The 25,728-nt window shown below is 44.7% G+C and overlaps 1 protein-coding gene across 1 annotated transcript; it reads right to left on the reverse strand.

Moving 5' to 3' along the window:
- Positions 1-3,196: 3,196 nt before the first annotated feature.
- Positions 3,197-24,194, reverse strand: LOC139372568 (adhesion G protein-coupled receptor B1-like). The gene is made up of 29 exons (XM_071112311.1): positions 23,477-24,194; positions 22,435-22,584; positions 22,214-22,312; positions 21,832-22,002; positions 21,393-21,557; positions 19,398-19,562; positions 19,074-19,238; positions 18,820-18,921; positions 18,566-18,672; positions 18,100-18,294; positions 17,849-17,917; positions 15,902-16,010; positions 14,870-15,013; positions 14,559-14,628; positions 14,161-14,263; positions 13,764-13,807; positions 10,886-11,012; positions 7,328-7,431; positions 7,108-7,210; positions 6,808-6,958; positions 6,474-6,543; positions 6,281-6,347; positions 5,810-6,067; positions 5,592-5,690; positions 5,432-5,468; positions 4,467-5,131; positions 4,106-4,213; positions 3,732-3,782; positions 3,197-3,394 (listed from the first exon to the last, which is right to left on the reverse strand). Exons 1-29 carry the CDS (start codon positions 24,192-24,194, stop codon positions 3,197-3,199), a joined length of 4,614 nt encoding a protein of 1,537 aa, XP_070968412.1.
- Between the last annotated feature and the right edge of the window lie 1,534 nt (positions 24,195-25,728).

Below are 25,728 nucleotides of genomic sequence, written 5' to 3' on the forward strand. Positions count from 1 at the left end.
TCCCAGACCTATTATTTGACCATGCTGGTCATTTATGAACATTTGAACATCTTGTCCATGTTCTGTTATAATCTCCACCCGGCACAGCCAGAAGAGGACTGGCCACTCCTCATAGCCTGGTTCCTCTCTAGGTTTCTTCCTAGGTTCTGTCCTTTCTAGGTTTTTCCTAGCCAACGTGCTTCAACACCTGCATTGCTTGCTATTTGGGGTTTTAGGCTGGGTTTCTGTACAGCACTTTGAGATATCAGCTGGTGTACGAAGGGCTATATAAATACATTTGATTTGATTTGATGTGTTGGAGCCGGACATTCCTTGACAAGTAGTTGATCACCAACAATCTCATTATCTCCAGACGGATTATTTGTCATGTCTTTAACTTGGCCAATGGAACAGGGCTCTAAAGCAGAGAGCTAGCAACCAAGCCAGCTCAGCTTGCTCTCCAGATGACCTCGTAAAAATGAGCGGTGCTCAACAGACGGATAATGCAAATCTATTCGTTCTCATGCCTTAGAGCAGAATTAGATGTGTTCAATTAAAATTCATGAACTCAGAATTCATGAATTTAGATATCAAAGAGGAGGCAACAGAAAGTGGCTGTACTGTAGATAGATAAAGCTGGAAAGTACATTTGGGTTGTATTTAGGAAAAAGGTCAATATCCTATTTTATCTTCTCCCACATAATACTGTAGATTTCTATCTGTGTTGATGTTCATATTTCTGGAATGGGTCACATCAACTTGGCACAAAGCTTATACGTCTCTTATGAAAATAGAGCTGTGGAGCGGCGCACTTTTATCATCTTGCAGATTGCCTTTTTACATGGGACTTAGTTCTATATTTAGAGACCCAATTGATGCCTGTGGCTGTAGTTTGACAGGATTATAAAAGCTATGCGACAAACTAAACCAGCATCCATTTAATTTAGTTCCCTCTCGTGCTTATTGCACTATTGTCCTATTTCTATGATATTACTTGATCTGGTGCTTGGAATAGTTACAATGAAGCTCTAATTCAGCTTGAAACACCATCACAGAACATGGTGGATGATGGTCTGTGATATAAGCAGTAGATGACCAAACGGTGTGTTGTGGTTAACGAAAAGAAAACTTCCTTAACCTTCCAAATATCATGTACAAATGAGCTATAGAGTTGAACTATTTGGCAGTAGGGTTTAGAGCTGGGCCGTTTATCATTCTTTTGATCGTTATCATGATAATTCAGTCAATATACAGAATTATAATATGGATTCTTGTCCATATCGACATGCTCTAGTAGAGGTGAGTGAATATACAGGCTAAGGGTTGTGGGGTGCCAGATCCAGCTAAATAATTGAATTTATTCAGGTAAATAAGACCATGCCAGTGCCAACATAATTTCAGGTACCAACAAGGACAGCTCACATGTAGTAATATAGATATGTTTTTATTTTATTCCAAAAAATCACATTCATCTTGTGCTCTCAAAACTATACATTTACAACAAGAGGGGGGCACTATGGCTAGGAAGGAAATAGGGGACAGGAAAGATTTTTGGCACATACTGTAGTGCAATATTGACAAGATTATCAAAAACACACTATTACAGAAGACATGAGGTTCAGTTACTCCACACAGTGAGGTATGGAGTCAAAACAGTTATCCTGAAGCACTGTTTTTAGATATATTCTTATAGGCTATTATTAATTCTATATAACATTTGCTTTTTAGAATTAGAATAATCTACTAATCACAGACCTCCAAATAATTTGTAGTCTTGCGCTTCCACTCGGAACACAAGCAAACCTCTATTGAATTCATGTGTTTCATTACTAACACAGATTTGTTAGACAACAAAGTATCTATATGCTCTGTAAATATGAGGAACATGTTATAAAAGAGTATTGAAACATCTTAAGAAAAACCGGCCTCATAATTCTGATATCAGTCCAGCTTGAGCATCAAGCGCCCATCATATTGCACTAGTTTCACACTGATGGTTTTAAAACACAAGGATGTTGTGTCGGAGTCCTTTGTAGCTGGCACTGCGGAAGTGAAGTCATGTCGTTGGCAAGTGCCTCACAGCTTATAGTCCTGGGATCTAGAGCTCTTTCTGCAAGGCTGTGTGTGTCGCAGGAAGGAAAAGAGGTCCAATAGCGGGGGCTCTTGTTTATTGGGAACTGGAGGTGGGAATCTAATGGTCTTTGTCCAACACTTCCTAATGATGCTGCTCAGCAGTTCCCAGAATACACTGCTCTTCCTGTAACAGAGCTTGATGTTCTTCCAGGTGTCTGTCATGTGCTGCGGAGGCAGAACACAGGCATAACCAGGGTTCCCACCAACACGCTGACTGTCTGAATGCTATGCAGTCTTTTTGAAAACTGAGATCGATGCTAAAACAATAAAACAAAATACAGGTAATAATAATAATAATAATATAATAACATGATAATAATAATGTTTTGCTCTGTAAGCATGATCAAGCCTTGTCTCCAGTATAGGCATCATAGTCTCAAGAAGAGAGTTCTCATGGAAGAGTCTTTGAAGCTCTTTAGATGCACTTCCTGGCAAAGCAAGAAAATAATAGCTACAACACAGCAATTAAAGGGTGTGTCCAAAAACCACAGCGTTGAGTTCAGACACCAAGTCTGATGGGAGTCCAGTTGTCTCTTCTTGCCTTGTCCTAGCTAACTTGGAAGATGCCTTGGCCGCAAACACAAAAGTACAAATGTTCGGTTTGGTTAGAGCTCAGGGGTAGAGTGAAACCCACTGTTTTAAAACGAGTCGAAGTGGCCTGTTGACCGCATGTTAACCATGTCGACCACACCTCTCTTGAACCCAGTCGGAAGATTAAAGGAAACCTCTGTGGTCAGACCACAAACAGAACCAGAACCAATCCTTGGAACCATTCGTCACTATCTGATACTAACCACCAGTCAATATCAAACTGCTTCTCTAGTGTTGCTCATTATCATGTCCTTGCTGGAAAACAAATCTTGACAACACAATAGCCTCCCTCCTTTCATCTCTCTCCATCTTTCTCCTGTCGAGGGTTTGTAGACATGTATTCTGGGTTCAGCACTCTCTCAGCTCTCTCTTCCCCCACCTCTCTTCGCTTGTTCGTTCTTGGCTTCCTCTCCTCTCTCCATGTGGATCCATTGGCTCTTCTTCTCCCCAAACCAATAGAATAGGTGACCGAGTTTGAACTATAAGGAGGCTCTCAGACCTCCGTCTGCAGGTCGATGATGTCCTGGCTGACCATTGAGATGGTGGCTCCAGCCTTCTCCCACTCCACCTGCTGCATATGCAGGGGCGACACGGCCAGGGGCTCTAGGTCTTTCCGCACCCAGGCAGGCGGTGAATGTTGCGTCCTCTGGACCCCATCCCAGGGTCTCTCCACCTGTTGCTGCTGCTTGTCCTGATGAGGTGAAAAGTGGAAGGCCATGAGTATTTGTATCACCACATTAGATTCGGTATGTTCAATGCAATAAAGCTGGACCTATATTTTTTTGAAAATTGTGAATCTGGATGATGGTCATTCATTGTAGTATTCCTTGTTTAATCCACCAACTGTCAATCGACTAGCCATTAACTAACTACCTTTAAGGTAACTTAAAAATCCCAATATAATTGTGTAATGTGCATTAACTGTTCCTCTTATACTGGGGGTGCATTGCAATGCAGAGTATGCCCCATTTAAAATGCCTAAAAAGGTGTATTCAGAAAGTTAGACCAGTATGGGTAATAGGACTCACGCTGTGGTTTGTTTTGTCACTTCCTCCAGAGGACACACTCCATCTCACAGACTGTAAGGAAGAAGACAAAAATGCATAGTTTAAGTAATTATCTTAAAAGACTGTTAATGCAATTAACAGCTGAGGTCAAAGGGGTTTGCTGAGGTCAAGTTTTCTTCAAGAACAATACTCTTATGTAAATAAAGACTCAGCATTTCTGCATGACAAATCTGATTAAAGATGTTCCACAGCTTGGAATGGTCTCTCTCTCTTTTGGTTAACATTGTCTAGCCTAGCGACTACCCATTTATTTTCTACTGTATTTATCTTCAATAAAATAACTGTATGTGAATCTTTACGTACACTGTAAAATAGATTTCTATATGATTATTTACCTTGCTGTCTGAAGCAGGGGACTCTCTGTCTTGTTTCTCAGCGTGATGTAATTTCCTGTTGAGGTCCTGGAACATGTTCTGGTGACGTTTCCTTGTGTGCATGATCTTCTACGGGACACATGGGAAAAGGAATAGTAGGTCAGCAAATGGCACAAAATGACTCAATTTTAGACAAATTGAATTTAGCTACTGATGAATTCTATCTAGATTATTGGTTAATATACAAACATGCACTTGAGTTTGCTTAAATGTAGCTCTTTGACATTATTACATGTTTATTACAAGTTTATAGATGTGCTGTTAACATGATAAAACAGTATTTGTTATATAATAACTTTTGTTGGTTACAAAAGATACATACCTCGAAATCTAATTCAGCATAACGGGACTTCTGTCTTTCCAGGGAGCTCATGGACAGTGTGGAGATGGTCTCGCTCTTGGACATCATGGAGTTCATAGAGTCGAAGGTGTCTCCCAGGCTGCTGTGGGTGATGTGAGACTCGCTGGACATGTTGTGGATGTTCTGGATGGGAGAGTCCCTCTCCGAGTAGGACACGCTGACACGGTCGGACGGTAGCGTCTTGAGTCCGAAGGCAGCCTGGGGCTCAGCGAAGGGCCCACTGAGATGAACCAGCCTGGTCTGTGGAAGCTGCTCCACGCTGATGTTGTACTTTGACGGGTCCTCTTTGGCCTTGCGAAGGGTGGAGGTGGTGTTGGGCAGGAGCAAGTAGCCGCTACCGTCGGGGCAGCTCCCCTCCGCCTGGCCGCACACCAGGTCGGCATCCAGCTGCTGGAAGAGCTCACCGTCGCACACATAAATGGGTTTCCCACAGGAGGACGGGTCCATGCCGCCATGCAGCCAACTCTTCTCCCTCTTCAGAGTGAGGGTGTGGCTGGAGTACTCGGGCACGGCCTGCATGTGGGCCTTGGTGGTGTGGGAGGGCAGGGTGTGGAAGTTGGAGCTCATGGGGAGGGGCAGCTGAGGTGGGAGGGGCATCTTCTCCTCACAGGAGGAGTTCATACCACCTAGATTAGAGAGGAGGGAAGGGGTGGGGGAAAATAGGTAAGATAGTGCACGTACAGTACAATCATGCTGGGCATTTCTGTTGATTCCCATTGATTGAAAGGATGGTCAAAGGTAAATAATAGATTCAGAAATAATCAAAGGTTGTGCTGAAATGTTTTCTTTAAGTAGCAACACGCCTCTAAAATATCTTCATTCTAAATGGACAAATAAAGGCCCTATGCCCTTCAGGAATGAACGGGCATTTTAGTAAGTGAATGGAAAAATGGTTAGGGGGGGGTAATGAAAGGAAAGACACTCACCAGGTCTGTTGGATTCAGCATCCTTCTCGAAATCAGACTGCAAAAAAATACAAAGAGAAGGTTTTCTTAGTATTTATTAAACACTTTTACATTGAAAACACACGATTCAATCGTTCATAATGATTTCATTCAAGACATAAGCATAACCAAAGACACTCACCATGAGCTGGGTGTGGTGGCTATTTTGGATGGAACTGCCAGAATCTCCATTGCCATCGTCCTTACGGTCAACAACTCTGCATTTCACTGCCTCTTGGACCTATTAGAACGGTGGCAAAATGACCAAACAGTCAGCTACATTCTGATGTACTCTTTCAGAACACCCCTCAATACAAACCAAAACATAGGAAAAAGAATACTTGAAAACGTTGTGCTTGCCTCTCTACGCAGGATGCAGTGCACCATGACGATTATGAACCCTTCCAGGGAGTCAAAGACAGCGAAGAGGATCTGGAAGAGAGCGGAGCGGCGGTCGGTCATGGCCAGGACAGCGGACATCCAGGTGAGGGCCAGCAGGGGCAGAATCACACAGGAGCTCCACAGGGACGCTCCCGCCCGCTCCTTCAGTTTGACATCGGTGATGCCGTCCTTGGACACCAGTTTGTTGAAGACCAGGATGCCAATTACCATGTTCACCTGTTCAAAAGAAGTTAAAGACACAATGAGTGAGACAATTGTAGTGAGCAATGGGTTTAACTGTGGTTAACAGTATGTTTAACAATGGGTAGCCATTGGTTTAACTACTATATGTCATAAGAGAATGCATGGTAAAAGCATTCATTCATAAGTATTTGAAGGTTTTAAAATATATATATATATATTTTTTTTTTGATATACAGGGATATATACCAGAACAACAGCAGCAGCGGGCCCAACGAACGAGTAGAGGAGTCCACCCTCCAGAGAGAGCCAGCAGCTACAGGGAACAGACAGAACAAGAGCCATTATTACATGAGCTAGGGTAAGGGAGTTAGAGAGAGAGAGAGAGGTAGAAGAAAGAGAGAGAGGTGAGGAGGAAGAGACAGATTGAGGTTCAACGTACTAGTTGACGGTGCCATATCCCTTAGCCTTGGTAAATCCAACAGACACAGCCACCACCAGAGCAGGGAGTCCTATAAGAGAGAGGGGGAGAGAAGGAACAGAGTTAGGGTTGAACGAGAAGACAACATGTCAGACAGGGAGGAAAACAGTCCAAAGATGGTTGGAATTAGGTGAAGTCTGGAAAAGGAACGACAGACACATTGACCCACTCATACACATATAGTTACTTTATCTACTCTTTGAATGGGGATGCCCTTTATAGCAATGATATTTCTCTGGACAGAAATACAGACACAGTGACAGACAGACAGAAAGCCATTTATTAGGGCACGTACCCCAGCCTAAGCAGAGGAAACGCTTGCGGATGATGCGGTTGCGCAGACGGCCCGTGACAGCCATGTAGGACTGCCACGCTTCCGTCAGCACCCAGCAGAAAGATGAGAGGAAGAAGAAGTGAAGGAGGGCAGCCACCACACCACACACCACCTGAAGGAAGGAGGGAAAGAGAGAAAGAGAGTGAGAGAAGAACGGTGTCAGTGGTGCGGCTAATCCCCAAGGCCTCAAAGCAGGAAGTCAGTCTAAGCAATAGAAAAGAAGACAAAGAAGAGAGGGGATTGGTTAGATTGTTGCCCTACCTTGTTGCGAGCCTGGGTTTGTCCAACCAGAATGAGGGCATTGGAGCAGATAATGGAGAGGCAGAAGTTGATGAGGATCACTGAGCGCTCCGAGCGGATATACCTGGAGGACGAAATGGAGAGAGTGAGGACGGAGGGAAGACAAAGAGTGTTGCTCACACAAAAACATATGATATTACTGAAATGTGCAATAGTGGTTTTGCTTCCAGGGGGCACTTACTTCCAGACGGAGACATAGATAATGATGAGGAGCAGAAGGGTGAGAGAGGAGACCCCACAGCCCACGATGAGTGTCACAGAGGGAAGAAGATTCTTATCCATGTTCTGTAGAGGAGACAAGACAACACAACGCATTCCCTTAGTACGGTGCACACCAGCAAACACACCCACTTGAAAAAGGCTAACACCAGAAAATGAACAATGACACACACACACACACACACACACACACACACACACACACACACACACACACACACACACACACACACACACACACTATCAGTGAGCCTTGTGGGCAGGCTCTCTGCTGCGCTATCTGGAACAGCAGACGGCTCCCTGTAGGCAGACAACTGAATGGCACAATTAGGCCACTGCTAAGCGAAGGTGACCCCAAGGTGAACGTGCCAGAAAGATGAAGTGGCGAGCCAGAAACTCGGCCGAGGTCACTGCGTTTCCCCATTGAGCTTTTGAACCAGCAAATGAGGCGAGAAGGATACAGAACATATATCTCCCGCTACTAAGCAGAGGGTGAGAGAGAGAGAAATATCCTGGGTATTTCAGCATGGTGGCTTGCTGTTATTTTCTCCTGCCATTGTGGTGCGACAGTGGTGCTATAGCTGCAGTAGTAACCTTCTACGTATCTCCACCCATCCTTACAAGCTGATATCTGCATAGATTTATATGCGGTTGTGTCTTTCTATGAGGGGATTTTTACTGTGTCTGTGTGTGTGCCTTGTATCTTCTCACCCCTCCCTGCAGTGGACAGGTGGGCTGTTATCTCGTGCATTCATCTGACACCCCCTGCCCTCCCACGTCTCTGACAGGAGCTTAGAGCACTGCTAGAGCCATCGGAGGTGCCCACTTTTGTCAGACAGCCCTGGCACACTGAACTCCCGGCGGCGGGCACACGGGAGGATGTCGCACCCCTGTTAGCCCTGTTGCTGACTCACCTGTGGGGCCCACGAGGGCACCAATACTGATGAGAGGGAGCCAGTGGCCCCCACCCGCACCCACCAGTTAACTGGCTGGGGCTTATTGCCTCGCCTACCGTCCCCCTGCTTTGATATCTTTTGTGGGGGTTGAGTTAATTGAACACCTTAGATTAATCTGCATCACCGGGGTGCAAATGAGACGCGGACCAATCATGTCCAGGCACCCAAGGTGGAAGCCTTCTTCATAAGCGAAGAGTCTAACTGGGCATTTTGATAGGGGTTAGGAATTGTGGCCCTTATAAAGCGAGCTAAATGCTAAGGAAGACAATAAATTGGCTATCTGGGATCCTTGGGACGTCACTTTGTAGTTGAAAGGTAAAATGGTTACGGCTTTGGCCTTGCAGGTAGTGTCTGAGAGGCTAAAATGGGGATGAATGCGGTGCCTGGGAAGGCTGTCTCTGTCGCTATCTGCTCTCTGTGTGGACCTACCTCATATCCTTGCACAGCTGGCAAACACCGCCTAAGGCAGCCAAATACTAAATTAGCACAGCAAATTTGTTTCGAAATCTATCCAACTACATCAGAGGCTTCCAAACCAGATGGCAGACAGCGAAGGGGTGCGCTGAACTGCCTTTTGCTTCTACCTCTTGCTAATGCCAGGGAGAAAAATAACAGTGGCAGCAGTATGCTAGCTTCACTATATCCCTCCCTATCTATCTGTCTATATGGGTTGATGCAGCCTTTCGACATGGGCTACTGAATGAAACTGTAATTCAACCCGTCTTGAGTTTGCCCTTGACGGAATCCCAATGTTCCCATGTTCTCCTAAACCTAGAATCAGGACAACAAAAAATGTCTTTATGGTGCCTATTAAGTGCGCATTTTCATTTGTGATAAGGCTTGATTACCCAGTGCGCACAGCTCTAATCGGGGTCCATTGGTCAAGGTTATCTTCACTGACTAACTAGGTGGGCCACTCCTGCCTCTTTGACCATGTGTCCAAGACACGTTCTCATTTGGTGCAGGGTCCAGGAAGCAGACCTTATCAAATGAGAGCTGAAACACTGCAGTGTCTGGCTGTTCTCTCCCATACAGCTGGCAGGCGGAGGGACAGTATTGAAAATATCTATAGTACACATCAAAGGATGGTGGGGCGGGTGGAACCATCAATGCACAACCAGAGGTGTGCCTCTCATTGGCCAGCATCTTTGCCATTTTTCAGAGAGACTTGATGCAGCCCGTGGGGGACAAAATGATTGGCGTAGCTGGCCGCTGACTATGGGGGTGGGTAGGGGTGGCTGGTTTTTGATGTTGTCTCACAAACACAGGGGGCGCTGTAGCTGCCTTTCTCTTTTCCAGACTGACAACAGAGACAACTCAAATGATGACAACAGGTCTAGAGACAAACAAAGCCCCAGATTGCATCTCTTATGTTTAGATTGGCAGCATCTTCCACTGGGTACAGCAGAATCATGCAGTCCAAGCATACTTACTGGCTGTGCTTTTGTATAGGCTTGGACATGCTTCTGCTGGGCCCACCACAGTTTAGTATGTGATATTTGCAGTGGAATGGAAGATAATCGTATGCGCAATTAAAGCGATCTGAGAGACACATGCGTTTCTCTGAATTTTAATAGCAAGTCCCATCTGTTGATTGTCACAGTGGTTTTGTTCATTGCAGCAAACTCAGCACCAGCACTGCACAAATGGGTAAACCATTATCTCTGACCTGGGGGTTTGTACAGGGGGAGGGGATGGGGTTTGTTCTTCCTCAATATCCCAGTTACCAAAAAATCACACAGATGAGCTTGCACCGCAGAAGTCGTTACCAGGGCAACTAGAGAGTGAACGCTATGGAGGCACAATCTAAACGGGGTAAATTATACATTGCCTTTGCGCAATGGAGCTCTATACATATTGATAAAATGAATACACTAATCAAAGTATATGTTTCACCAAGTCAGTGCATGCCGTGAAAACTATGGAATGCAACTCCCTATGCATTTGAATACCCCAAATGAATGAATTAAGAAACTTGATCAAATGGAAACACATTTCTGATACATGTAGAACACATTCGGATATGATGAATAAGCTTAAGTGCCTGAATACCAAACACATTGTTCAGGTGATGCCTGTAACGTCCGCTATTCACACTATTTGTAGGCTACAATGAAAACATTTAGCATTATGTTTTTCAACTTGAATTTGTCTATTTCATTCAATTGTTAATAATTACACAGAATTGCCTCCGATTATTAACGCAGACACGGCCATATGTAATTTCCACATATTTGATTAAGAAATTGTATTGAAAACCATCTTTAAAATGTAACGACTAGGCCTATTATCACAAGTATTCGACAGTTATGTTGATACATACTGAATGTCATTTCTATCGGATATCAGCATGTTGCAACAGTTACCTGATCATTAAAATCACCAGGCTATCAAAACTATGGTCAATGGCACCTACCTGCACGGAGACAAAGACGAGGACGCTGGCAGCGCGAAACCCAGTCATTCGAAAAACAACGCCTATGTTTACATTTCATTCTATCATCACACACACAAAACGAACATTAACATTAAAGAAACACACGGTAAATAGGCGCATCACTTACCATATCAGGGTTTAGACGCGCTAAAATGGCGAAGGTGGAGAGCCTGTCACACACGCATTTGGTTCTGAATGAATCAACAGCGACCGCTCTGCAGCTACGCGCAGACCAAGATCCAAGCAGCGAAGAACTGCACAGGGCAAGAGTGAAAGAGAACAGCGGGTTATGTATGAGTGAGGAATTTTTTTTCGGAGAAATGATTCAAATTATCCTCTATATCCCAAACAGTTGTCACTGTAGAATATAATAAGACCACATAAAATATGCCCAGAACATTTGTAGTAGCAAATCACAGGTCTTTCAGTTTTGCATGGTAATTTGAAATGTACATTTGACATTTTAGTCATTCAGCAGAAGTAGTGAGTGCATACATTTTTCATACTGGTCCCCCGTGGGAATCGAACCCGCAACCCCGGCGTTGCAAGTGCTATGCTCTACCATGAGAATGTATATTTTTAATACGTGATTAATATGATATGTGATATGTGTGTGAGTTTGATCCAAATCTAAGTTCTTATTACACTGTAATGATATAAGAATAACCCTGTTGTTTTCACAAGACAAACTGTTTCCTTATAATGAGTGACTATGTCTCATTCTGTAATTGTAGTTCTAACACCTGAAATGGTGGCTCTGCTGTGGGATGAACACTATTGTCGCTAATGCTATACCAAAAACATAAAAAAGGATCTGTCTAATTTATATTCTTTGATTATCTTTCACAAGCAGTAGTATATATGAAATGGTGGACACTGGAGGACCCCAACAAGCCTAAAGTCAATATACTGAAAGAGGAAATTGTAAAAGAGAATTTCTTCCAGCAGACTTTCTCAAAAGTATGAGTAAAATAAGAAATATGAGTGTATTTCTGTGGATGAGAATGGATTTCATTTGTGCCCTTCTGCTAAACCATGCATGGCCTTATGGTTTGGGCATGGGAATCACTTCACCACATGACCTCTATATGACTGCCATGGGGTCTTCTCTAAACCTTTTGAATATCTACGGTGTATGATGTTAACTCTCAGGTAAGATGGTCACTATGGATTTTCATCCAAGAATATCCAGTTTTAGGCATTGAGACAAAGGGCAAAGTCTTGTCATCAATGACCACTAAAAGACATTGTAATCAGCAATCTCCAGACAGCAACAACCCCTTTTCCTCATCATGGAAGAATGAGGGACGATACACAAGCGCGTCACATATTCTGTGACAAAATCCTTATGTCACATGGGGGTAAAGTTATTAGGCCGCACTGTGCAGCAGAAGATCTTGCCACCTCACAGTGTTTCACATGTTGTGAGTGTCAGGGGGAGAAAATGGAGCGAAAAGCTGTGGTGGAAATAGAACACCACTACCAGCCAGCCCTCCTAGCCAGCCCTCCTATCCAGACATAAGCCATCACACTGTCAGGTATAGCAGGGAGGTGGAAACGGCAGTAGTCCCTAGTAGGTAGTCAACAGGAAAGTCATCTGGGAGAGGAGGCATTGCTCTGTATCCAATTCAGTTAATTACCTGCTTGCCTGTGAGATTTCTCAGGTCGCTCAGATGGGTTAGAAGTTGTAAGGTGAAGTAGAGGGTAGACTAGGAGGCATTGTTCCTCGGAAAGGTTTGTTTAACTGTAAATATCTGACTGTGTAGCTTCGAATGGGGATCAGACAGAGTAGGTTAGCTTGGAATGAGTCTTATGTCTAATATCGAACGCTAACAGCATCTCACTGAGAGGTGGACACTGACTCTAGACTAGCCTAGCTTAGCGCTAGGCCTCAATCTGTGTGTCTATAGCATAGCATAGACAGTTGGGCGTGGATTGACATGGCATCTCCCCCTTGAGCCTGCCTCAAAACCAAACAAGTGCTGCTCCACAGAGTAAACATTGACCCAAACTCTGATCCAGGGCTTCTCCCTCTCTCCCTCTCTACCATTCCCCCCTCTCCTCCATCTAGTCATTAATCACATCCGCTGTCCAAAATTAATCTAATTTAGCTGGAGGCACGTACTGAAAGTGTATGAGCTAATTACATTTTCTCCTCTTCCTCTTTTTCTTCTTCTCTCTTTCGACTTAGGCTGCTTTTCTCAGGTGGGAAGGGATTCGGATGTGGATAGGGCCTCAGTTGAATGCATTGCAGTGTTTATCTGTGATCCACAAGTGTACAAATCTAAATGTAAATGTACGGCTGGCTGCCTCCAAAATAGTCCCTATGGAGCTATGGTCAAAATTAGTGTGCTCTATAGGGAATAGAGTGCTATTTAGGATGCATGCACCCTAAGCCCCACGGTGAGAGATCCAGAGCTGGGGGTAAAACAGAATGCCAGGTTGTGTTCGTAATGCATTAAAATGCATCTAAACATTTTGTTGTAAACGTCCATGTTTCACTTCCTTTTAACCTCTGTTAACCTTTAAAAGGACAACTATGACAACGGGAGAGATGGGAGAAGAAGAGTTGCCATTGTCTTTGGATGATTAGAATGAAACTTTACTACTTCAATGTTGCCTCTGTGTTGTGTCCCTCTCTAGTTAGTGCGGTATGAATGGATCCTGATGACCTGTTGATCAGTGAAAGGTGTCACAGGGGGCTCTGAGGATGAGAGAGGCTGCTACCAAAAAAGCCCAGAGAGATGGGTCATGTCAACATGGTCTTTTGATGCTCTGTCCCTGCTAGTAGAGACGATTGACATTACAAGAGATGCAACACTACTGCATCACAGTGACTTATATAGCTAAAGGGTGAATGGTCACATAAAATGACAGAAGCAGGAGTGAATGGATCTTTGAGCTGGCGGGAATAATCAACTATCCCCAAATGGCTTGACAAAATGATGAAAATATGGACATTTATGAATGGAAATACACAAACGGGAACATTAGTCACCACTTACGTTTCACTCTCATCCCAGGAGATGCAAGTTTCATTTATGGTGTCCTGCGAAAAGAGAAAAGGCGGGGTAAGGATCTAAGAAAAAGGAAATGCGTATGGTGCACAATTGAAGCACAGTTGGAGTCCTCCATCCACCACCATATGTGTGAGATGCAACAGCATGGTGCTAACCACCATCAAACGTTTTTTTTTTCACGCTAACTTTCACGCCACTCCTCATTACCATAATGGCGCAGGTGTATTTATGCAACTTAATGTATAACTCTGAAGTTTGTGGTTTAAAGAGCAACACGATTTCAAAAGTAATTGTGGCACTGCAAGTGTACATGAAATGTCAAATGTCGGATGCTTGTTAAAAACGTGTAGTTCTGAAGAGCTATTATCCAGAGGAAACTTACATTATGTTGGTGGGGGAACTCGATTTCCACTGGGGGGGACAGCAGGCCTGGGGTGGGCTTGACCATAACTGTGACTACCTTGGAGTCGAGGACGGTGCTGTTACTGAAGGGATAAGAGACAGGATATTTGGTCAAATAAAGCACAGTTTTGTAAAAGTACTGTAGGTTTAATTCCGGTAGTTGATTCAATGGCAATCAATGGCTGGCTACTTCAGGGGAATTCTAAAATGATTAGCATATTGTTGTTTTTCACCGTGAGTAACCACATGTCTGTAAGTCACTGAGTCCTAGCCCCATTTAGGTTTCAACTGAGGACAGTCTACCTTCATCAAGGTACTGTATATCTAGAAGGCACTGTAAAAGTGAGCAGTATCAGTCATTCAGTAAGGAAGGGCTACCTTTGGAAGGACAAGATAGAGCTGAGGTTTCTGTAGAGAATGATCCCGGTCACAAATGCAGTGGTGCCCTCTGTAACAGACAAAACCCACAATTATTATCATTATTCCACTGTTTCATTAGGAGAGAAGAAAATGAACAGACAAGAGCTTTTGAGACTTTTTGTGTTGGTAGAACTGTTTGTTTTACTGTCTTCTATCTGTTTCCTTAAACAAATAATACATGCATGTCATTTATATATGCAGACTAGCTGTGTATGCATCAGTGGTTGTGAATGTACACTCTTTAACTACAGTATGTATGGCATTCTCACCAGACTGGTCGATGGACAGAGCATCACGGGAAACAGTGATCTTCTCCTCTGAGGTCCTGACCCAGTCCATCATGCCTCTCCATCCTCTCACTGGGAAGATGAAGTCGGTGGTCATGGTTGTGGGGCGCTTATGGATGCTCAACACTGGAGAGGAGAAAAAGAGACATAAGATGTTGTGTTAAAGAGTGTTCCTGGAATACATGTTGTGTATACGATACATTGACTCCGTTAGGGTCTGGTAAGTGAAGAATCAATTCATTGACGCCTGAACAAGCGGAGGACAGCTATGGCTTCATGCGTCATGTCTTTATCTGTCTGGAGGAGTTGCTGCTGAATCCTGTGTGAACTGCGATTGTGAATGTCACCTTTGCTATAGCCAAGACGACATGGCAAGAAATTGCTGACGCAATGAGAAAAATAAGCGTGAGTTCTACAGTTTGGACAGTGTGTCTTTTCTGAGAGTTTATGTAAAACCCAATCTGCTCCTAGCTTCTTCCCACGTAATTGGTAACTTACAGGATGGGGTTAAGCTTTGCATCTTTGCATCCAGCTTAACATTACTTGTACCCCTGCACATCGACTCGGTGCTTCCTGTATATAGCCATGTTATTTTTATCTGTATTTTTATTCGTTATTCACTGTGTATTTATTCTTTGTGTCACTATTTCTATATATAATTTTTTTTAAATCTTTAAATCTGCATTGTTGGAAAAGGACCCGTAATTAAGCATTTCACTGTTACTCTACACTTGTTTTCTACTTTTTACTATCTTCGAAGCATGTGAATTGTTTTTGTTGATTTATTTTTATTTGTACATATTTCGATGATCTGGTTCTGTTCTATCCTGAAGATGGATAGCTACTAATGGGCCTGCCAAAATGTCATAGATGCATTTTCCCCACTAATCTAGAACGTCTCTTGTGACATGATTAAGATTGATGCACTCTGTTGCCGGATAAAGGTAAAGACAAATCATCATTATCTTGGGGGTAAGAGCAGAGAACAGCTGGCCGGGAAAATTTGTGGCTCACCTAAATTCTCGGTGACTTCATAAATGTCTTGGAAGTCCTTCATCTGCATACCGATCATGTCCACAAAGTCCTCGACAAGCTGCAAGAACTCCTTGATGTTAGTGCCCATCTAGAGGAGAGACCGGAGGAGGGAGGGAGAGAGAGAGAGAGAGAGAGAAGGAATAAGGGAGGAGGGGAGATGGTAAATTAATATAAAAGAAATCCTAAACATCCAGGGATTGTTTGAAGTCGGTTGAATTAACGTCATTACAACCCATTTACAACCAGAACTGATTGATATCTGGTTGAAATTGCGTCATTAATACAATGCCAGTTTTGCCGGCTGGGAGACTATTCATTGTTCATAGAGGGTATTAGCATTGCTTATCTAAGCTGTGCATATAGAGAAACAATTCATGTATAGGCCCTTATACCGCACTGTATATGTAATGCCTTTCATACTTTGTTTCATTCTTTTACAATACTAATGTCCCTGAGCAGTGAAAAGCACTATCATCCACAGTGGAGCCTCCTAACTTCCGGAGGGCCATACATGGGCATCAGGCAGCAGGCTGCTGTGGAAGGGAGGGAGGGCTCTTACGTCTCTCTGACGCAGAACAATTGCGATGTGGGCGAAAGGTGTGTGTACGTCTGTGTGATACATATTGCACAATGTACAGTGTCTGTGCACGTGTCCCTTCTTGACAACGACCACGGTCTGTGGGTTGGTATGGAGATGCACAGATTGGAGAGTGGGCGTTGAGAATCTCCCTGCCTGCCTCGTTCTTTCTCTCTGCCCCGAGCGTCAACTCTCTCCTAACTGAAACACTGCTAGTTCATAGTAAGTTCATCTTCAATTTGACACGCACATTTTTGTTCCCTGAAATGTGGGCCTTTTGATTAGTGACTTGAGATATCCACACTAATATATGTATTACCTTTCTCTAGCCATGTAGATAACAACCTGAGTAATCCTATCCACGAGGCTGGGGGCCACAGTTAACTTGAACAGGGTTTTCATCTTTCAAGTATCAAAATCAACATATTGCAAAATGTTACGACAAATATGAGATAAAAACGCCAAGAGGATTCATTCAAATTCATGAGAGGCACGTCTGATCCAGAGCATAAGATGCCAAAAACAAGTTCGATGGATTTCTACTTATCCCTTATTCGTAATGGTTCATGTGAGACACACATGAGTTAAATAGTATGGTAGTGTGCTATCCTTGTTTATAGGAAACATGCCCGTAACACTATCTTCAGTATAGGATGGTGTGAGGGAAGTCAAGGGGTTGTGGATTGATATGACTCATGTTCTATTCCTTTTTAATCAATATTCAGAAATGTCTCTGAGTGTCCTGTTCTTTCTATGGTGTCTACTCTTTAGTAGGGAACTGAATGCTTTATTTGGGGTGATAATAAGGTATCACCAGTTACCACCCCCCCCCCCCCCATTCGCTCTCACACTTACAACAACAACACAGAGCAACATTTCCCCCCCATTCTCTCTCACACTTACAACGATAACACAGACCAAACCCACCCCCCCCAATCGCTCTCACACTTACAACAACAACAACACAGACCACCCCCCCCCCCATTCACTCTCACACTTACAACAACAACATAGACCAAACTTCCCCCCCATTCGCTCTCACACTTACAACAACAGTGACAACAACACAGACCAAACTCCCCACCCCCCCATTCGCTCTCACACTTACAACAACAACAACATAGACCACCCCCCCCCCATTCGCTCTCACACTTACAACAACAGTGACAACAACACAGACCAAACTTTCTCCTCCACTCCATCCCTCACACAGTTGCAAAAACCTGACAAAGGAAGAAAAACGTTCTCCTCCACTCTTTTTCTCAGTTACACAGTCATACAAGCATCCACTCACACCTATTAATATGTTGCATTGCATAAATACACTGCTGTCAGAACTTGACACTCACCAGCTGTGCCTCCTCCCATTTGTCATGATGTTCCTCCTTCAGTAAGTTGCTGATTGTCTGGGCATAGTTCTGTAGAGAAGGAGATATGAGCGATAGGTGTTAGACTTGATAAAGCCCAAATCATACTTTGCTGGAGGAGTGTGAGGGCATACACATGGCAAAAATGAATAGCTTACCCTGTGTGAGTGACAATACACATTACAATTTTGTTTTCAATGCTTAATTCAAAAGCAACAGTATTTCAGGCTGACCTCCACATCAGCATTGCTCAGGCTGTATCCGACTCCCTTGTAGATCTCAGTGGTGTTCCTGAGTACATCCATGATGGACAACAGGTCTCCGCTGTACTTGGTCCCCTCATCAGAGGTGGCCCTCAGTCGGGAGATCACCTCAGAAATCCCATCAGCCATCAGGCCCTTCTGAGCCTTATCAACACCATGCTGGGCCTATGGGAAGGGAGGGTAAGTAAAGAGGTCACACTAGGTCATTGAAACTCTAGTTGGTGTACTGATACACTGTAGCTTGAGTACACCGCTGGGAAATCATAGGCTGTGGAGATGTGTTTTTGAACTATCATCATATTTGTAGTTAAGGGCAACGTCTTCAGAGTTGCGAGGTTTGACTACTAATTGTGTGATCCAGCAACAGATGATCATAACTAGCAGGTTTGTTGGAGGATACATCTCAAGACACTCCTTTCTGGCGTAGTCAACTTACCAACAAGGAAATGTCCTGGTAGTTCTTGGAGATGCACTTGATGTGGGTCGGGTTCTCCCAATAAGCAAGGCCTACAGCGCCAAGGGTGCATCGGCGCAAGATCATGCCTGTGTGTACAACGGAGTACTGGAGGTCAGCATGATCTTACACAGGGAGGATTACACTACTTAAACATGTGAAGTACATGTATATTGAAGTGAAGTAAATGTATGTATTATAAAAAATAATGTGCTCCATGTGTTAATGTACTGTACCGGTGGAGTCTGTAGGGCAGGTCACGGCCGCCATATCTCCTGCTGGGGTTCTCTTCCACACAACATCACCATCGGTCTCCTCCTGACAGATCTCATGGGGTTCTGAAAAGAAGAGAGGGAGACTTGGTTACACATTTTAGTGCATTGAATCAAAGTATTTATTGGTTTTCTCTGGTCAAGTTGTATTTGAATAGTATTGTTTTGTGTTGAACCACTGAATTGTATGTCAGCCATGTTTGTTTTGACTCACTGACCTGGGCATCTTTTCTCGTTGCAGCGTCTCAGCTCTCCTCTCTCTCCAGGGCAAGTCTCTCCACTGAAGTAAGGTCCTTCGCACATCCTCTGTCTCTGCTGGCTTCCTCCCCCACAGGTCTTACTGCAGCTTCCCCATGAGCTCCACGACAACCAGCGTCCATCAACTAGAGAGAGACAAAACACAATGTTACCCCTTGACCCTGAACAGACTGACCAATAGGCAGTGGCCTTTCACCCATAGACTATCCCTGGAACTGGTTACTTGAAGAGTTATTGTGACAAAAGAGGTTTCCGTTTCAAACTTGGTGTTGCAAGCTATCTACCTGGGCAATCTTTCAGGAAGCAGTTATTGGTCTCACGCCAGTCACCACGGCACTCCGAACCTCCGTAGGACGGCCCGTTGCATTCACGTGTCCTCTGCTTGGTGCCATTGGAGCAAGAGGTGGAGCAGGTGGTCCAACCAGACCATTCGTTCCAGGCACCGTCCACTAGAGGGAACCAGAGAGGGAGGTGGAGAATTAGGACACCATCAAACCTCGGGCCATTATAGTAATCATCATGGCACAAAGATGCTATTAACATTTGAACATGTCCTACTTTGAGACTGAGTAGCAGTGAAGGCCCAAACTCTGTTCTGTTTTGTCCTTCATGCACCACTGCAGATGTCTCTAACTCTAAAAGGCTCCCATGCCAATTTTCTTCCTCAAACGACGCACAAAACCACCAGTTGTTCGAGCCTGATCAAGTGTAGTGTATTTTAAGGGAGAAAAATGACTGCTTGCTCAATGCAGGTCAACATAGGCCTAATACAATGTATCATATGGGAAGAAAGATGATGGGCCTATTTTTCTAATGGATATGTCCCAAATGGCACCCTATTCCCTAAATAGTGCACTACATTTGACCAAAGCCCTATAGCTATCCTATGGGCCCTGGTCAAAAGTAATGCACTATATAGGGAACAGGTGCCATTCAGGACGCAGTCAATGTTTCCCAACACAGGATGGCAGGCCTAATTCAGGAGTCTCTGGAGGACATCGGATTCCATCGCTCACAGAGTTCCACCTCGTTAAGTTAGCCCTTCAGCCTACACGGGTGAGCAGGAACCTTTTTTTCTTTTGTTCTAATGGGAATGGATGGGGGACTTGATTCAGTGCAACACTTTCCTTTTAATTCTGCTCTAAGCACTGTCCTCCTTGTCTAATCTTGGGTATGCAAGGAGGAAAATTGGCCTGATGAAAATACATGACAGGCAGTTTGAAAAAATAAATAAAAGTAATATTTAAATATTTACTATTTTCCAAAGGGCAAGAAAATTTGTCAGAAATTGAATAAATCATTATTAATGGATAAAGAGACAAAAAAGGTTAATGACATTTTAGATTTCCTGGCTATTCCCAAATATTTCTTTTGGAAGCCAAAGTAAGTGTTTTCTTATTGGGTCGAATAGACTATTAAAGATGATTTGTCCTCAAAACCACTTCAATTTCAGGTGAAATATATATTCGCTTTAGAAATGAGATTTTCCCAAAGTTATGACAGTCATTTACAGCGGCCATCTTTTGGTGGAGCATATTGCCATCTGCTGTCCACAGTGTAAAACTACATGGCCAGGCACATTCAATTAACCAACTCAGCTGTTTTGAGGAGCGGCAGAACATCAGTTATTTGCTAAGGGAAAAATGGAATTGCAAATGAAAAGCCATTGTTATAATATCTACAAAAACATCTAAGTACCAGACGGACTAAATATTTATGTACGTAGGTGAGAGAGAGAAGAGGACTAACCCACCTCACTGTCAGTGGGCGGTGTGTATGTATCAACAGAGAGAGAACTGAAGCTCCGACATGTTGGTGTGTGTGTGTGTGAGTGAAGAGTGTATTACTCACTGCCTGTACCGCCCATGACTAAGCCCTGCAGGCATTTGTTCTGCAGATACAGTACGTCAGTTGTGATGACAAACTAATATTTGACTCCCCAGATAACCACTAATAGTCAGAATAGGTAGGATGGGTAGAAAGGAAGGAGGGAAGAGAGAAGCCTTGAAAGTGAAAGTATCTTAGTCAGCCAGAGTTCTTCCCACATGGGTCAGTGAGGGTGTTTAAGGCTACCCCATTGCCAAAGATATTCTCATTAAGATGAGTAAGTAAGTGGTCCTGTGTGGCTGAGTTGGTAAGAGCATGGCACTAGGGTTGTGAGATCAATTCCCGCTAGGGTCACGTATACTTAAATGTATGCACTCACTTTTGTAAGTTGCTTTGGATAAAAGAGTCTGCTAAATGGCACACATCATAATTAAGTAAGCAATAAGGCTAACCTGGGCAGACTGCGATGTTGCAGAACTTGGTCTGTTTGATGGGTCCCTTGCAGGGTTCTCCTCCGTTCTGGGGCTGCTTGCAGATGCGGGTGCGGTCACGGTAACCACGGCCGCAGGTGGAAGAGCACAGGCTCCATGGGGACCACTCGTCCCAAGCTCCATCAACTGAAAACAAGACAAAAAATTCAGCCCATGTCACCAAATATACATTTTTACATTTTTGGTTCATTTGCCCGCAAAATAAATATGAATTCATTGTAAGTAACTGAGTTGTAGTGTCTTTGGGTGTTGACTGTTCAGGGAGGGGACAATTTCATGAGCTATCCACTAGGTGGAGGTTGTGATCTTTACCATAGTTGCCAACCTATCTAGAGGAACACACACACACACCCTAAACACCACCCTAAACACGGCCCCCGGTAAATGAGCTACTACTTACCGGGGCAGACCATGGTGTTGTTGCAGGGCCGGTTCTCGCGGAGGGGGCCGGTGCATTGGGTGCTGTAGGAGGAGGTAACACAGAAACGGGAGCGGGCCTGCCAGCCCTCTCCACAGCTCACTGAACACACACTCCAGGGGGACCACTCATCTGCAACCGCAGCAGCATCCACTACAAAGGTCAGGGGTCAAAGAGTCAGCGCTGAAGGTCCGGCGGTCGTAACACTTGTAATATGGTAGACATCGAAGCTATACATCGAACACTGCAAATGGTCTACCGGTATCTTCAATTTGACAATATTATACGGGTTATTATGCTATTGTTAACACCTCTCCAACTACTCCTAAAGCTGGATTTTTCCCCCCTAGAATGTATGTCTCACCTGTTTGAGGGGCCACAACTCCAGTGATAGGAACATCAGTGTTGTCTCTTTTCAGGCCGACGATGGAAGCCAGGGCTTGGCTACGGCTGTGCACTTGACCTGTGGAGGTAAAGGATGGTTAGTGAGCTGAACAAACAGATCAACACAAAGACAGACAGTAGGTTGGGCAATACAGGCTGACAAGAAAACAGACGGACAGCTAGGTTGACAGGTAGACTCACCAATGCAGGGCTGAGGGTTGCAGGCCCGCCCCTCTTCGACCACGCCTTCACACACACTATCCTCTGGCTGACAGGCTCGGCTGCGCACCTGGACTCCACCCCCGCACTCCATACTGCACTCAGACCAGCGGCCCCACCCACTCCAGCCCTCTGCGGGAGAGAAGAGAAGAGGCACATTGCACACATGATACATGACACACAAGTCCAGAGACATAATTACTGAGGATGACACTGGTACATACATGTGGAGACAATAGTCTGAAGGACCTGAACTCATTCTACTGCGCAGAAACTGACATATCAAAATTGCTACAGTTCAGTAAGAATGCAAATAGATTTTTCAGGTAAAGTTTTCTTAAGGATTTCGATGTAAAAAACGGAAACGGGTAATTAGTGTGCATGTCAGGGAGCTGAGAAATGCACAAGGACAGCTCTTTGTGAGAACCCATACCAGATTAATTTTTTTAATTTGAAATGATTGTTTGCTTTCCAGCACCGTGGAAAGCATGGTGTGCAAGGCTGGAGCGTTGCTACGGTTACTGCAAGTGCTTGGCTTCGATTTCCTGTGCAAGCTAACTGTGGGGGCTTTGTGTGTATCTCTCGCGTCCCTCAATCCCTCAGCAAAGAGCCAATAAACATGTCCGCCATCCAAGAAAACAAAAAGGCGAGCCAACACATGTGCATTGGGAGCTATCTGACCATTTAGCCCTTAAGGAGCCCCACAGTCTCTTACTAAACACCCTTCATTTACGCCTTATGATACTGGGGCAGCAAAAAGCACATCTTCATCAGAACTCCACATTCTCTATATCAGCAAAGGGGGTGGGGGGGGGGGGGGGGGCATCTCAACCACATGGAGAGTGAGGTAGGGTTGATGAGTTGGAATCAGCTTGAGGAGATTGTGCTTCCAAGGGAACATGTCTCCAATCAGCCAGACAGAGATCTAGTCTAGACTCTACACTCTTAACAAAAACAAACATGTGGAGTCATGGACATTGAGCATAACACAATAAGCAGATTAAATGGTGGTAACTCTACTCACTTATGATCTCGGCGTCGCGTACAATTTCACGTCCAGTGTCTCGGGGGGTTGGGATGCACTTCTCCAGGTAGACGCCTCCACGGTAGCAGCCGCCGGGCTTCCTGACGGGGGTCTCCCAGCACTGGCAGGGGGTGTTCATGATGCCGCAGGGGTTGAGATGGGTGCTGGTGGACAAACAATTCTCCAGCCACTGGCACAGCTTCTGACAGGCTGGCATACTGGGGTTCCTCTTGCCCACCACCAGGAACTCGGCCTTGAACTCGCCGCTGCTCTCTCCCTCCACAATCTCCAGGCCGTGTCTTGGCGCCACCTTGCGGAGCTGCAGGAACTGCTTGCTGGACTCCAGGTAGGTTACAGAAGTTGAAGCGTCACACAATCTGACGACTTCATCAAAGCTCTCCATACCAAGGTAGGTGCGAGAGGTCTCGATGAAGGAGTCGAACTGGAAGGTCTTGACCTGGCGGGGCAGGCAGGAGTCGGTGGGCTTGGTGATCTTCATGTAGACGGTGTAGCGGCGAGGGTCTGGGTTCTGCAGGGTCCAGGAGCACGGCGTGGAGGGCAGGTTGGCGGTCGAAGAGAACAGCCCGAAGAAGCGGCTCTGCTCCAGGGAGGCGCAGGTATCAGAGGCTGGGCCGGAAGGGACGCTGGAAGTCAAACCGAGGAAAAGAAGGGCCAAAAGGGCCACAAAGGGCCCGGACTGGGGAGGTGACCACGTCATTGTGTGGTCGCTTTGAGAGGGTGTTTCGAGGAGACACAAATCGATTTCACTCTTTTCTCTCTCCTCTATTTATGCAATTTGTTGTGATGTGACTTCGGTTGCTTGGTCCTTGTTGGTTTAGTCTCTGAGGAATTAGATGGGGCTCAAAGGCTTCAGTGGGACAGACAGACAGTCATGTGTCAAAGCTGTGTCTGTTGGATAAAGGGGAGACAAAAAAATGAAACATGACAGGTCACTAAGCGTAACAATTCTCTGATCAGCACCTACCAATACGAACCTCGGTCCAATGGTAAATTCAGGAATTTTTCAGAACTAACTAATATTTGATATTCATATGATGATTATACGCATTGCAACCTGCACATGCTGTCATTGTTAATACATATTTGGTCTTCATTTACTTAATTTGACATTCCTGTATAAATAAAGGTGAAATGTTTATTTTTTTTATCCCCACTTGAGTACTGAGCCTGTGATTAGCATTACTGTGCATTTCTGTGCAGCATCAGATCTCTCCAATGAACAAATGAACTGAGGGTCCAGAGTATAATAACAGTGTGTGGACCTGTAATTACATACAGTCCTTCGCAGCGGGCTAGCCTCTGCTCTCTCTCTCTCTCAATCTCTCTCTCTCTCTCTCACTGTTTCCTCCCACACACGGGAATGTGCCACTAAACGCTAACCAGTGTGCGTCAGGCTGACGTCTGTGCCAGCGCGTTGCCATTGGGAACCGCAGACAACGCTTGGAGTCACTTATACTCTCCACATAATAATTCACACTTCCTGTTGCTGCAATGTTATTTTCCTTCTGTAGCAAACTGGCTCCAATTAAGATCCTACATCTGTATCTGTCAAGTCATGTATATGAATACCCTATCTGGCCCTGCAGCAAAGAGCACACAAGATCAATGTCCATGTGCTGGACTCTTCATGTGGCACCTTATACTTGATGAGTTTGCACAATGTCTAGGTGTTATGGCTACTTGGGTTTGGGGCGTTTTGGGGGCTAAGGAGGGAATAAGGAGAGAAGAAGACTGTTGCTCAGCAACGACTTTCTCATGCATGCAGGGCAAGGATATTCATCCTGCCAAGTGTCACTGTGGCAGCCCAGTCTTCTTGTGGTAGTGATTAACGCCCAAAGAAGCCCTGAAACCTGATTAATCCACCAAATGATACTAAGTAATTCATGAATATTCACATTTTATAAGTAAGTCTCTAAGGGGGCTCAAAGTCTTGGCTACGTTATTGGGTGTGTTGAGGAACAAAAGGTATAACCAGGTGCAGAATGATATACCAGAAAACATGAAATGCTCGCAAAACTTCCGCAAGGCCTCCTCCTTCTCTTGTTTTCTCACTAGGGGTGCACCTGCATCTTTTAAAGCTAGACCCTATCATTCCTTTCCCCCTCCATCTCGCTCTGCAAAAGGCTCCTTCCTATACCCTCCCTCTGAGGTAGACCTATGCTTTGTGTGGGAGTATGTCTCTCGCTCTCTCTCCTCCCTCGGCCTCCCAGATACCAGCCGGAAGCTCCTTG

The sequence above is a fragment of the Oncorhynchus clarkii genome, chromosome 18, assembly GCF_045791955.1.
Source record: "Oncorhynchus clarkii lewisi isolate Uvic-CL-2024 chromosome 18, UVic_Ocla_1.0, whole genome shotgun sequence".
NCBI classification, from domain to species: domain Eukaryota; kingdom Metazoa; phylum Chordata; class Actinopteri; order Salmoniformes; family Salmonidae; genus Oncorhynchus; species Oncorhynchus clarkii.

Excerpts from the sequence above, each read along its gene's own strand:
- LOC139372568 (XM_071112311.1), bottom strand. The coding sequence starts at position 24,194 with ATGACGTGGTCACCTCCCCAGTCCGGGCCCTTTGTGGCCCTTTTGGCC. Across the intron at positions 18,922-19,073 it reads CAACGAGAAAAGATGCCCAG|AACCCCATGAGATCTGTCAG; the intron begins GTCAGTGAGTCA and ends TCTTCTTTTCAG. Across the intron at positions 18,295-18,565 it reads ACCAGGACATTTCCTTGTTG|GCCCAGCATGGTGTTGATAA; the intron begins GTAAGTTGACTA and ends CCCTTCCCATAG.